Raw genomic sequence first — 15,318 nt, forward strand, 5'->3', positions numbered from 1 at the left:
CTGCTATTTTCACTTAGGTGTGTAAAGCGAAGAGCAGACCAAGTACTAAACTGAGCTTGTAGATCTGTTATCTGTTCACACTGAGATGTTCTGCACACTTCCACCACAAGAGGGCAGTAGAAGATCAACAGGTACATTTATCCTGCATTACAGAAAATACCCAAATAAAATATATATTCTTATTCTCCCCCAGAAAATATATTCTATATTAATATTCTACCCCATGAAATAAAATCCATATTGTACCACATGGAACTTAAGAATACATTCTACCACATGGAACTTTAGAATACATAAATACATATTCTACCACATGGAACTTTAGAATAAATAAATACATATTCCACCACATAGGAACTAAAGGAGAAAATGCCCAAATAAAATACATATTACCATGTATGTAATCTGAGTTCCCAGAAGACATGTTTGTCCATGAAGTGTTCTTACTGTAAATCACTGGATTAAGAGCTGATAAATGACTAACTAGTTACATTGTATTATATACTAGTTTAATTCACAAACATTGATTTAAAGTTAAAGTAATCGATCTACTAGTTTACTACTAGTTCCAGTATTTAGTATATTATACTAGTTTACTTTACTATTATACTAGATTGCATTAATTTAAAGTGTGAGTGCTGTTAATAAAATGCTATAAAAATACTAAAATAACATAACCTTACAATATAATTAACAGTGATTCCATGATTCATAATAAAGAATTGATTTCACGTGAGGTTAAAATGTAAAAACATGATGATACATTCTGAAGCAGAACAAACGTTCCCTGTGTCAGTAACACTAATAAAGGGTAACACTACACTGGAGTGACTGTCACTGGACCATTGATTGATTGCAGTCATTGAACACAGCTGGTGCAAACATTTCGTCTCAGGAATCTGTACACTACTATAATATAATATTACTACATAGTTACTGTACTATACTATAACTGTACACTTGCAGCTTTTATATTGTTAGTTATAATAATAGTAATTATTAGTGTTATAAATGATGTATCGAGCTGCTAAAGACATGAAGCCATGAGGACAGACCTCTGACCAGACGCTCAAAGGAACATTATTCTAATTTTACTGTGACTCCAGAAGAACGGAACTGGTTTTCCACAACAAGACAATCAGGTAATACCAGAGCCATATAATATAATTTATTTATAACTAACTAACTAACTTTGTAACTTTACTTCACGCGTTAATTTAAAATGCAGATCTACAAACCCACGGCACGTCGCTTCCGTGACGCGGTGTGGGCTTGTAGATCTGCTTTCTCTTCTACACTAGAAACATGGAGGACCCCGTGGCTCCCTCCGGTGGTTCATCTGATCATTACAGCCACATTTAGATATTGTAGTAGCATTATTCACGTTAGCTTTATGTTTTAGTATTACGTTTTACGAGTTTTATTAAAGTATTTTTATTATTAGGCCTACTACCTGTTAGGAGTATTATTGTATTAAAGGACGGAACACAACTGTTGAATTGATGTAAATAAAGGACGTTTTCACAATAAAGGCAGACGTTTTCAAACATTGTTTAACGAGGAAGCCCTTCTGTCTCTGTGGGCTAGCAGCTAACTGGCTAACAGCTCGTATATAACTATGTGTTTGTATGAGCAGCTAAAACTAGCTCAGCTAAAACAGCTCTAACCTCACGTCACCATCTGGGCAGCAAGCAGCTAACGGCTAACTGCTCTTATAGCTATTAGCTCTGTGTGTTTCTATCTATGAGCAGCTAGCTAACAGCTAATATATATAGCTGAGCTCTGTGTTTCTATCTATGAGCAGCTAACGGGTCTAGAGCGGTGGTTCCCAAAGTGGGGTCTGGGGACCCCCGGGGGTCCTTGAGGGAGTTCCTGGTGTCCCCTGCAGCTAAATGATAGTTTGGAAACAAATGGACCCTTAAAGGCCTATTCATAGTCTGGATTTTCGGTTATGAGGTGGAGCTGAAATAACATTGAGCGGTGGTGAGTAAAAACAGAGAGATGGGCTGGAGCGGTGGCGGTGGTTTGCTCTTCACCGCGGCTCGTGACGTCATGTTGTAGTTCGGTGGTCACCTAACCACCGAAAATCAAGACTATGAATAGGCCTTAAGGCTCATACATAGTGTGGGGTGACCACCGAACTACAACATGACGTCACGAGCCGCGGTGAAGAGCAAACCACCGCCACCGCTCCAGCCCTTCTCTCTGTTTTTACTCACCACCGCTCAACGTTATTTCAGCTCCGGTGGTCAGCTCACCACCGGAGCGGTGGTCACCTCACCACCGAAAATCCAGACTATGAATAGGCCTTTATGGGTCTGTAACTGTAACTCTGAGAGTGTCCAATTGGACCCTTATGTGTCTGTAACTCTGAGAGTGTCCAAATGGACCCTTATGGGTCTGTAACACTGAGAGTGTACAAATGGAACCAAATGGACCCTTATATGGTCCGTAACTGAGAGTGTACAAATGGAACCAAATGGACCCTTAAGGCTCATACATAGTCTGGATTTTCGGTGGTTAGGTGACCACCGAACTACAACATGACATCACGAGCCGCGGTGAAGAGCCAACCACCGCCACTGCTCCAGCCCTTCTCTCTGTTTTTACTCACCACCGCTCAACGTTATTTCAGCTCCGGTGGTCAGCTCACCACCGGAGCGGTGGTCACCTCACCACCGAAAATCCAGACTATGAATAGGCCTTTATGGGTCTGTAACTCTGAGATTGTCCAAATGGACCCTTATGGGTCTGTAACTCTGAGAGTGTACAAATGGACCCTTATGGGTCTGTAACTCTGAGAGTGTACAAATGGAACCAAATGGACCCTAATAGGTCCATTTTGTTCCATTTGTACATTCTCCATTAAATGGGGTCCGTAGACTAATGCATGTCAAACTGGGGGTCGTTGAAATTAAAATGGTTGAAAATCTAGAGTTGTAGAAATTTTCTCTCATGGGGGTCCTTGGCACATGTTTTCAAATGGGGGTCCGTGGGCTAATTCGTGTCCCATACCATGAATGTCCCATACCATAAATAGTAAAATACCCATACTTGTGTAGCCCAGGGTTAGGGTAAAACCACTGTATTTAGGCCTAAATAAGTATTTCCTTGTTGTGAATTACAATTTAATACAATTAATACAATTTGTTACATTGTTTTCAACAGTGGATTGATGTACAATATGGATGGTTGTATGATGGTAGGATGGATGTTGATGTTTGGATGATCAGTTTGACGGACATGCAGGAATAATGCAGGTCTGAACTTCATTTCTTTCTTCTCTCGGCAGATCTCCACAGTCTGTGAGCGGATCTCCACTGAAATGAGCTTCAAGACCTGCGGTTCCCCTCCCAATGGTAGGTCTGGACACACACACACGCGCGCACACACACGCACACACACAATGTGTGGTTAATGACTTAATGTGGGTTAGGGTTAGTGTGTGTACCGTCCAGGCCTGGAATGTCATCCTTTTAGGGGCAAGGCCACTTGGCCTTTAGTGTGGTCAACTGTTTGAGGGCACAAAGGCAGAGTGCCAGGGCATGAAGGCCATCAATTAAAACAATGAAGTCCCCGGTCATCATTATTTTAGCTTAAAGGTTAAGGATGATTATTATTTTTTATTTTTTCAAGGCGAACAGTACTTCAGAACAGTGCTTCTTAAATAAATAATCACAGCTGTAAATAACAAAATATAAATAGCTACTGCTACTGTATATTGTAAACATGTCTGTAACATGGGGTCGCAGTCCAGAGATGAAAATCATAATGAAATGGCCTGGGACCCTGTCAGGCTGTCACCCTAGGCTAATTCATATCAATTTAATTTGGGGGTCCTTGCAATTAAAATGGCTGAGGATCACTCGGTTAAACTGTGAGTTAATTCACAGAAAATACAATGACAGACAGCCTACATTCATTTTTATAGCCCTATGTTTCTGTTCTGCCTTGTTTGTTTTTGTTCTGCTCACTGCACTACTGTATTATATTGTCACAACTGTGTGATATGTTCCTTGTTTTTAATTTGCTTCTATTGTTTATACTGTGTAAATTGTTCAGCACCTTGTAACTTTGTTTCGAAAGGTGCTTTATAAATACAATCTACTTACTTACATAACTTTTGAATGAGGGCTTGGTTTAGAAAAGCCTATATTTTGTGATAAAGTAATATATTGAATAACATAAATGTAGATTTAAGGCTAGACTGGCATATGGCATTGTAGAGAGGTTAGTGACAGATGAGATCTCTCCATTGTGGGGCTGCAGGACTGAGGACTCTATACATAAGTCAACACAAAGTGTAAAAAGCATTTGTATAATTGTGTGCTTATGAACATTTACCACACGTTCTGGTGCTTGGCTAGCGTTTGGCTAGCGATATTATTTGCCGTGGACAACATTGGCTGTTTTACAATTTACTCTGTCAACTATCGTAGCAGACAATAGCGTGGTAAATGGTGGAGGAGTCCTGCAGTCTATGCTGTTGCGTGGTGTATAATAATCTTGAAGCGCCAGCCGGGCCGAGTGTCAGTGAGTGAGAGCTGTGTGCGCTCTAGTAGGCAGCATGTGGGCTAAATGCCCACTGTTTACTCTGCCAGTGCATGTATGCGTGGCGCGGAAGAGTAGGCAAAGTAACGCAAAAGAATCAAACCACTTGGCAAATGGCAACACAACTACAATACAGAGGGGCAATGACGGCCATGGCCGCCGTGAAATTCCTGCCCTGGTACCGTCACTTATATATTATAGAATAATGTTGTTTCCCCATAAAGCGCTGGTTGGCAGGTATCAATACACTATATTATGTTTGTGCCAGTGTGGATGATTACATTTATTTATTGATCGCCTCTTGTCTTGATTGTTTAAACATGACGTCATGGACCGCTAGGCTTGATATTAATCCCAAAGCTTATCGATACCGGGTACTCGTCTACTCGATAAGCCCAAAGCTTATCGATACCGGGTACTCGATAAGCCCAAAGCCTATCGATACCGGGTGATGCCGGGCACTCGATTAGCCCAAAGCTTATTGATACCGGGTACTCGATAAACCCAAAGCTTATCGATACCGGGTACTGGATAAGCTCAAAGATTATCGATACCGGGTACTTAATAAACCCAAAGCTTATTGATACCGGGTACTGGATAAGCCCAAAGCTTATCGATACCGGGTACTCGATAAGCTTATCGGGTTTGTCCGGTTAACGGGTTTCGAGCTCCATCCCTACAGGTTTTAGTTACCTGTATCCTGATAGGTCGGTGTGTTAATTAGCTATATACTGATTGGTTAGAGGTTTTAGTTACTTATATCCTGATAGGTTGGTGTGTTAATTAGCTGTATGCTGATTGGTTAGAGGTTTTAGTTACTTGTATCCTGATAGGTTGGTGTGTTAATTAGCTGTATGCTGATTGGTTAGAGGTTTTAGTTACTTGTATCCTGATAGGTCGGGGTTGCAGATCCTCTGTCGGAATCTCCGACTTTTTCCACTTCCAGTTTCACACGATGGTTTACACGGAGACCACTCCCCCCAGCCCGCCCACGAGCCTTTCACTGTCCAATCAGAGCACAGATACACATGGTTTACACAGAGACCACTCCCCCCAGCCCACCCACTCCCCCCAGCACCGAGTGCCGCGCTATGAGCTTGTAGGTCTGCTATTTTCGAAAAATCGTGAACATGTGGCACAAATCTTTGAATAATATACGTATATTCTTTCAGAGTGAACGTTTTTTAACTCAAATCTTTGCTTCCGGGGGGGTCCCTGGAACAACATATTTTCAGTCACGTCCTTGACACTCTGCCGAGTGCCTGCTTGCTTGTTGCACACTAGTAGGCCATTTATGGCCAACTAGTGCGCAAGCAGAGCGCGCAAGTACTGTCGACCGCTACAAACTGTCAAATCTCAGCTTCTCTGTGAAGGAACGTTTGAAATGTTGAATTATTAGGTTTAGCTATTTGCTACCTACCTACTTTATGCATGTAAAAAAGTAGTATGGTACAAGTTTCTATCTATAAAATAAATACAGTTTTATCGATTTAGAATTATTCTGGATCCCTTTTTAATTTCTCAAAGAAAAATAAATCATCGATATCCGATGAAAAAAAAGGTATATAAACTTAAATAAAATATGTCACTTTTGATGCGTATGCACCGTCCCAGTATATGACGTCAGGGTATAACTGGTATAACTAGCTCTCAATGATGATAAATATGTGGATTAAAGGACCCAATGCCAGAGTGTAATTGGTTTTCGATGGTGACGTAATGACGATATGTTTTAGTGTCGGGAGGATTAAAGGTAATGCTCCTATGTATACATGTATGTAATCCGGCACCACTGCCGTATCAGGCACAAGTAGTCATTACGTCATTTGCTGGGACGGTGCATACGCATCGAATATCGTCCTGGGCGAAATTAGTACTTGCGTGCTCTGCTTGCGCAAGTACATAATAATAGTCTTACATGGACATAAGTCCACATCATAACATCCTTGTGTCTGTAGTTGTTTGTCTTCCGGGCAGTGTCTTCCTCCGTGGTCTCTGTGAAGAAAGATTACATCTACATTACAGTAACAGTAATATATTACATTCAGGGCAGTTACTGTTTTAATAGAGCGGCGGTGGTTCAGCGGTAGAGTGGCAAGATGGGATCCGGAAGGTTCCCGGTTCGATCCCTGTGGGCTCCCCCAGAGTTAGTGTTGAAGTGTCCTTGAGCATGACTCTGAACCCCTAATTGCTCCTGATGTGCAGGTTGGTGCCTTGCATGGTTTCCTCCACCATCTGTGTGTGAATGTAAAAAGGTGTGTGAATAGGTGAACGTGGTACCTGTGCAGACATTGCTTGGATCTGTCCCGAGTTCCTCCTCTGGTTAGACAATGAATGGATCTAGTTCCAAACAGACAGGCTGACCACTTGGTCCAGTCTGACCACACCCCGTCCACTGTTAACATGCACACACACACACACACACACACACGCACACATGCACGCACGCACGCACGCACGCACACACTCGCGTTATGTATGGGATAATGTCTGGCTAGGTGGTCGTAGGAGATAATTCACCTCCTTTATGTAAGGGATAATGTCTGGTTAGGTGGTCGTTGTAGGGAGATAATTCACCTCCTTTATGTAAGGGATAATGTCTGGCTAGGTGGTCGTTGTAGGGAGATAATTCACCTCCTTTATGTAAGGGATAATGTCTAGCTAGGTGGTCGTTGTCAGGAGATAATTCACTGACAGAGAGTTTAACCACTGACGCCATGCAGGGGTGGTTAATCACCCTGAAGGTGAATTATATCCCGACAACGACCACCTATCCAGACATTATCCAGTTTATTACACGGCTACTTAATACCCACATTAATAAATTGACCCAAAAGTGACAACAAAACAAAGTTTTGCCTTTCTTACTGTAATGCTTTTTTGTTCTTGCTGTATGTAAATCGCTCCATCAGTTACCTGTCACCTGATTGGTCACTGTTAACAAGCTGTGTGTTGATTGGTTACAACGTCTGTGAACTGGTCCACAGACTGGTTGTTAGAGGTTTACAGAGCTTTGTGTGTCCGAGCACGGAAATTGCGTTTGGTTGGTAACTCTGTCATTTCTCAACCGTTTCGGACGCGGGGCGGAACCGCCGGAACCGGCCCGCCCCCCTGGGCGCGTTCCTGTGGGACGCCGAGGACCCCCCGCGTCCGTCCGTCCGTCCGTCCCTCCCCCCCCCCCCCCCCCGAGTTGCACCACTATGGGTGACATGCATGACATGCTTGTCGTATCGTGACTGAGGACATAAATATGCCTTGACTTTGTATGCAATTTTATTTGCATGGACATAAATACATTGTTAAAGCATGTGGGTGTATACGGTGCGTGCGTGTGCGTGTGCAGTGTGTGTGTGTGTGTGCATGTGTATACATAATGCATGTGTGTGCGTGTGCGTGCGCTACCTGGACAGTGCTCGCTAGTCTTACAGACGATGGTACGACTCCCCGCCCCTAGAGGCGCCCCTGGGCAAGGCAGTCCTCCGTGTTTGGGGGCGGGGCTATTGCAGTGTCTGACTGACCGCTGAAGCCCCGCCCCACACGTCACCGAACAGCCAGACCATGAACTCCACAACCCCCAACCTCCGTTCACTGAGAGAGAGAGACATAGACAGAGAGAGACACATAGAGAGAGAGAGACAGAGAGAGAGAGAGAGAGTGTCATTAAAAAAGAGAACGTCATTAAAGGGCCAAATTAACCTGCGCAGTGAGACAGGTGGTCTTACCTCCGCAGTGAGACAGGTGGTCTTACCTCCGCAGTGAGACAGGTGGTCTTACCTCCGCAGTGAGACAGGTGGTCTTACCTCCGCAGTGAGACAGGTGGTCTTACCTCCGCAGTGAGACAGGTGGTCTTACCTCCGCAGTGAGACAGGTGGTCTTACCTCCGCAGTGAGACAGGTGGTCTTACCTCCGCAGTGAGACAGGTGGTCTTACCTCCGCAGTGAGACAGGTGGTCTTACCTGCGCAGTGAGACAGGTGGACGCAGTGAGACAGGTGGTCTTACCTGCGCAGTGAGACAGGTGGTCGCAGTGAGACAGGTGGACGCAGTGAGACAGGTGGTCTTACCTGCGCAGTGAGACAGGTGGACGCAGTAACCTGTCTCACTCTCGTCGCCCGTACAAGTAGTTCCTCCCAGGGAGGGGGCGGGGTTTGTACAGGAACGATATCGTGTTCGCATCGATGCCCTGCCCTCTGGGATACAGGAAGTAGAACACTCACTCCAAATGGACCATCCTGTCCACCCACCATGGACTGGTAGGGAGAGAGAGAGAGAGACACCAGGGACCTCCATAAGAGAAGATGTTTGCGGCTCTAGCAGTGATTCTCAACCAGTTTGACATGCATTAGTCTATGGACCCCCCATTTAATGGCATTTCCATCTCTGGGACCCCCGATTTATTTTGTAAAATCAATTAATATTGTAAAATCCATTTATATTGTAAAACCAAATGGACCCTGACGGGTTCCATTTGTACACTCTCAGAATTACAGAGCTAGACCCTATGAAATGAAACGGAGGGTCGTTACAATGAGAGTCAATGGATGGCAGGGCTGATCTGTGCTTATGCTGCCACCTAGTGGATGGCAGGGCTGAGCTGTGCTTATGCTGCCACCTAGTGGATGGCAGGGCTGAGCTGTGCTTATGCTGCCACCTAGTGGGTAATACAAGAGTTAAGCACCAGTGAGTTCCATTGTTAAAGGGATAGTTCACAATTTTTTAACTTAAGTTGTATGAAATACTTGCCATTAATATAGTGGTTCAACTCGTGTCCCGTGGTGGGAGTTCTGCTCTGGTTTTGGTCAATATTAAGTAGTTCCGGTAATTTTGTGTGTGTGTGTGTGTGTGTGTGGGGGGGGGGGGGGGGGGGGGGGGGACTGGGGGCCACACAGTAAAAGTACATTTTACTCGTCATTTGTATTGTTGACCTATTTCTAAAACATTAGTGCAACTTTCGTTCAACTTTGACCCCTCTATCACATGGAACTATGTTTTGGGCGTAGTGAAAACATAGTTCTGTGTGATAGAGGGGTAAAACATGAACGAAAGTTGAATTGTATGGTAGAAATAGGTCAACAATACAAATGACACAATGACCGGAATTACATAATATTGACCAAAACCAGAGCAGAACTCCCACCACGGGACTCGAGCAATCAATTAATACAGTTGCAACCACTATATTAATGGCAAGTATTTCATACAGCTTAAATTAAAAAAATATGAACTATCCCTTTAATCCGGGCCTGCATGAGAGGACATTATGTGTACGTAACCTTTGCTGCACCGTAATGTGTGTGTGTGTGTGTGTGTGTGTGTGTGTGTGTGTGTGTGTGTGTGTGTGTGTGTGTGTGTGTGTGTGTGTGTGTGTGTGTGTGTGTGTGTGTGTGTACCTGGACAAGGCGTGTTACACACTCCCGTCTTGGTACTGGGTCCTGCACACGGTTTCCCTCCATATTTGGGCGTGGGCATGTCACACTGTCTGATTGACAGCTGCAGCCCCTCCCCACAGGAAACTGAACATAGGCCCAGTGGTCCGTAAGAGCCCCATCCCCCATCAACTAGACAGACAGACAGACAGACAGACAGACAGACAGACAGACAGACAGACAGACAGACAGACAGACAGACAGACAGACAGACAGACAGACAGACAGACAGACAGACAGACAGACAGGCATGAGTTAGTGTTCAAAGTGCCTGTTATCGCTTGTGTAGATAATGATCCATAGACTGTGTGTAGATAATGATCCATAGACTGTGTGTAGATAATGATCCATAGACTGTGTGTAGATAATGATCCATAGACTGTGTGTAGATAATGATCCATAGACTGTGTGTAGATAATGATCCATAGACTGTGTGTAGATAATGATCCATAGACTGTGTGTAGATAATGATCCATAGACTGTGTGTAGATAATGATCCATAGACTGTGTAGAACATGTCATGATCCATAGACTGTGTGTACAACATTTCATGATCCATAGACTGTGTAGAACATTTCATGATCCATAGACTGTGTAGAACATTTCATGCAAATTGCTCAAAACATTATTGCTCAAAATGGCGGAAACTCTGAGGGTGGAGCTTACTGGTCAAAGTGACAGATGTGTTCCCCATGAGTCAAGGCACATGTTTAAACAAGCGCCATGACTTTTGGCCAAACGATGCATGAGTTATGACTGTTCACAGTTTTCATTTAAAAAAGATTGCTATAGCTCCCCCCTTTGGCCAATTGGAGTAAGACTGTTTTCAGTGCTATTTGGCATGACCCTCTACCATACTGCAAAGTTTCATCAAAATGTGGCTCTAGCGGTCATAATAAATAGTAAATACTAATCGTACCACGGCAGTTGGGCAGGTTCGTACAGCTAGCGGTATCGTAGTTCTCTCCGGGGCAGCTGTCGCCGGGCGGAACGGTGTCAGAGGAAGGGACGGGGCTATCACAGTTGCGCTCCCGGCTCCTGGTTGGATAGATGGCTCCGTCGACGTCACTTCCTGAGACGCAGGAAGCTGAGCACTCTGTCCACTGGCCCCACGTTCCCCATGAACCATGAACTGTCAAATATAGGTTCCTATTATAATACGTTCCCCATGGACCATTATTAATGTAGCACTGTGTCCACTGGCCCCACGTTCCCCATGAACTGTCAAATAAAGGTTCCTAGTATTAATACGTTCCCCATGGACCATTATTTAAGGAGAATTCCATACTAAAAGGCTTTCTTACCTTTCTTTGTAGTTGTTACGTCCCCACCAAAGAGGTCCAGGTGTTATTTGTAGTTGTTACGTCCCCACCAAAGAGGTCCAGGTGTTATTTGTAGGTGTTATTACGTCCCCACCTCTTTGGTGGGGACGTAACAACTACAAAGAAAGGTAAGAAAGCCTTCTAGCATGGAATTCTCCTTTAATGTAGCACTGTGTCCATTGGCAGACAGACAGACAGACAGACATACCTGGACAGAGCTTGTCCACAACGCAGGCCTGTGATTGGCTGTTGTCTCCGACACACGTGTCGGCACAGCCCTCCCCCTCGCTGAGACAGACCCTCCTCCTCTGCTGGACTCCGCCCACTCCACCGCACGACACGGAGCACTCTGACCACGATGACCACTCCCCCCACTGGACCTCTACACACACACACACACACACACACACACGAACGCATGCACGCACACAATACAATTATAAAGTAAGAACTGTGTATTTAAGTATACAATACTAATATAATTATATATTGTATACTTTTGTATATACTTTTATATATTGTATACTATTGTATACTAATATAAGTACATATTGTATACTATTTGTATTACAACGTATAATCCCCATAGGGGGATCTTAGATCGCCTCATATAAGAACTGGGTTTGAAAATCATCCCGGCCGTTTCACTCGGATATGAAGAATCAACTGACTGAGAGAAAACGCTATTGTTACTGATACTGAATTAGTTACATTTTCACTAGCCTGACCTAAGCAGAGACATTTCTGGTCTAGAGGGGCGGGTCGCGCCTCAGAAATGCGCGCACCCTGATTGGATCTCATCGATCTGTCCGTCACCCCCGGCCCCTCCTCTCCCCCCTAGTGCAGCGCTACGTCACATCATTTAGAGCGACGCCCACCCGGAAGGGTTGACTCCCACTTTTAGACTGGTTCAGCCCACGGCTTTTTCCAGGCTTTCATCTTTCGCGCATACGAAATGAAAGCCTGGGTATCGAGGCTACATTTTCACTAGAAACAGACTATCATATGACTGACTGACTGTCGTAAACGATACAGAGACACCTCCCTGACAATATAACGATACAGAGACACCTCCCTGATAATATAACGATACAGAGACACCTCCCTGACAATATAACGATACAGAGACACCTCCCTGATAATATAACGATACAGAGAAACCTCCCTGACAATATAACGATACAGAGACACCTCTCTGATAATATAACGATACAGAGACACCTCCCTGATAATATAACGATACAGAGACACCTCCCTGATAATCACCGTCCAGTCTCACTGTAGTGTAAACTGTCCTTCCACTGACCAGGTGAATCACAGTTTCAGATTGACCTGTTATCATTGTGTGATTAAAGCATGTGTGCTTTAGACGGAGCAAGTTAAAGGACCACTTCACCACTTTTCAACCTATCTTCATATAATAGGTCCTCACTAATAATCATGATAAAAGGGCACGATTTCTTTCTACTCAAGTCTGTGTCTCATAGGAGGGCTGTGAGAAGTTTAGAAACCGTCCTCCAGTGACATCATCATTAGGCAGATTATTTTTTAAACATGATTCTTTTACAAAAATGTTTAGATTTTCATTATCGTGAGAACGATGGCTTCCATTTTCCCATTGCAACTTTTCAGAACTAGAAAGCCTGCAGTTTCTATTAGCTTGTATTCCCCATCGATGATGTCACTGGAGGACAGTTTCTGAACTGCCCACAGCCCTCCTATGAGAGACAGACTGGTTTCTGAACTGCCCACAGCCCTCCTATGAAACGCAGACTGGTTTCTGAACTGCCCACAGCCCTCCTATGAGACACATACTGGTTTCTGAACGGCCCACAGCCCTCCTATGAGACGCAGACTGGTTTCTAAACCGCCCACAGCCCTCCTATGAGACACAGACTGGTTTCTGAACTGCCCACAGCCCTCCTATGAGACACATACTGGTTTCTGAACTGCCCACAGCCCTCCTATGAGATGCAGACTGGTTTCTGAACCGCCCACAGCCCTCCTATGAGACAGACTGGTTTCTGAACTGCCCGCAGCCCTCCTATGAGACAAAGACTGGTTTCTGAACTGCCCACAGCCCTCCTATGAGACACATACTGGTTTCTGAACTGCCCACAGCCCTCCTATGAGATGCAGACTGGTTTCTGAACCGCCCACAGCCCTCCTATGAGACAGACTGGTTTCTGAACTGCCCACAGCCCTCCTATGAGACAGACTGGTTTCTGAACTGCCCACAGCCCTCCTATGAGACACATACTGGTTTCTGAACTGCCCGCAGCCCTCCTATGAGACAGACTGGTTTCTGAACTGCCCACAGCCCTCCTATGAGACAGACTGGTTTCTGAACTGCCCGCAGCCCTCCAATGAGACAGTACAGGGTGTAGTTACTGTACCTGAACAGCAGGTGTCAGCAGCACACGGTTCAGTCTGGAAGCTGTTCAGGATGTGACAGGGTGATTTGGGGTCGCTGCGGGTCGGTTCCGGGACTCCGAAACACTTCCTGGTTCTGCTTCTCCCTCCGTCGCCACACAGCACGGAACACTGACCCCATGTGGACCACTCTGATATGACCAGAGGACTGCACGCACACACAAATGTAAACACACACGCACGCACACAAACACAAATGTAAGCACGCACACAAACGCAAACAGCAACAGAGCACAGTCAAACACTTCACCGTTAAACCCCTTATCCCTAAACTACTGCTAAATCCCTTATCCCTAAACTACTGCTAAACCCCTTCTCCCTAAACTACTGCTAAACCCCTTCTCCATAAACTACTGCTAAACCCCTTCTCCATAAACTACTGCTAAACCCCTTATCCCTAAACTACTGCTAAACCCCTTCTCCCTAAACTACTGCTAAACCCCTTCTCCATAAACTACTGCTAAACCTCTTCTCCATAAACTACTGCTAAACCCCTTATCCCTAAACTACTGCTAAACCCCTTATCCCTAAACTACTACTAAACCTCTTCTCCCTAAACTACTGCTAAACCCCTTCTCTATAAACTACTGCTAAACCCCTTCTCTATAAACTACTGCTAAACACCTCTATAAACTACTGCTAAACCCCTTCTCTATAAACTACTGCTAAACCCCTTCTCTATAAACTACTGCTAAACCCCTTATCCCTAAACTACTGATAAACCCATTCTCCTAAACTACTGCTTACATGTCTAGGGGTTATTAAAGGATGCAACAAGGCTGGCAAGTAAACTGATGTTTATTCACGGTAAAATAATAAGGTTAAATACAATAGACACACAATGAATACAAAACAAAACCTGCTATATGGGGCAACACAAAGAAACAAGCGTGCAATGCGTGCGTGCGTACTGACCAGGCAGTCAGACAGATATTTTGTGAAGCCTGAAACTCCTGAAAGTTCATATAATGGCCTGTTGTGGCGCTGTCATTGGACCCAGAAAAACCCATAGCCCCATAGAAGTCCATGTATTTGGGCCCAACTTCACCTAGACTGTATTACCTTAATAAACATGGTCATGAATACTTTCTGCTTCCAGTCACTAGTCTCATTTATAATAAAATAAAAATGACCATAAAGTCGCGCATGTTCTGAGGGGCGTGGCTACCGTTACAGTCTATGATCGGGATTCCCCTCCCACTCGAGTCAAAATAAAAACCAACGGAGAAGAAGAGGGGAAGTCCCGCCTCGTGTCTGGGCCAGCCAATGGCCAGCTGGGCCAAAACGGAGCCAGCCAATGGCCAGCTGGGCCCAAACGGATCTAGAAAGATGGCGACTTACAGTGCAGGAATAACAGGCTTCATTTTACGTCCATGTTAGACCCGGGGAACGCTTTGTCCATATTTTTTTACAGTCTATGTTACTGACCCACAGTAGTGACAGACTCCAGCGTCGTCATGGTAACCATAGTTATTGTTCTGACAACAATCGTCTATCTCCACCTCGCCCAGCTCGTCCTCACATCGCCCTGAAGACTGGTCCACTCTCTGGAAGCACCGTGCACACTCTGTACACACACACACACACA

The 15,318-nt window shown here is 44.7% G+C and overlaps 1 protein-coding gene across 1 annotated transcript in view; it reads right to left on the reverse strand.

Annotated features, from left to right (window-relative positions):
• Positions 1-3,122: 3,122 nt before the first annotated feature.
• Positions 3,123-15,318, reverse strand: part of LOC310868787 (properdin-like) — a 13,222-nt gene continuing 1,026 nt past the window's right edge. The window contains exons 3-13 of the mRNA XM_083779254.1: positions 15,159-15,297; positions 13,694-13,878; positions 11,506-11,679; positions 10,895-11,107; positions 9,940-10,107; positions 8,614-8,799; positions 7,954-8,139; positions 6,832-6,946; positions 6,470-6,546; positions 5,434-5,554; positions 3,123-3,365 (exon numbers count right to left, since the gene is read on the reverse strand). Of these exons, the coding sequence (XP_083635380.1) occupies positions 3,230-3,365; positions 5,434-5,554; positions 6,470-6,546; positions 6,832-6,946; positions 7,954-8,139; positions 8,614-8,799; positions 9,940-10,107; positions 10,895-11,107; positions 11,506-11,679; positions 13,694-13,878; positions 15,159-15,297 (1,700 nt within the window). The 3' untranslated portion in view covers positions 3,123-3,229. The remainder of the gene's footprint in view (positions 3,366-5,433; positions 5,555-6,469; positions 6,547-6,831; positions 6,947-7,953; positions 8,140-8,613; positions 8,800-9,939; positions 10,108-10,894; positions 11,108-11,505; positions 11,680-13,693; positions 13,879-15,158; positions 15,298-15,318) is intronic.

Source organism: Protomyctophum parallelum (genome assembly GCF_964188405.1).
Source record: "Protomyctophum parallelum genome assembly, chromosome: 13".
Classification (NCBI taxonomy): Eukaryota; Metazoa; Chordata; class Actinopteri; order Myctophiformes; family Myctophidae; genus Protomyctophum; species Protomyctophum parallelum.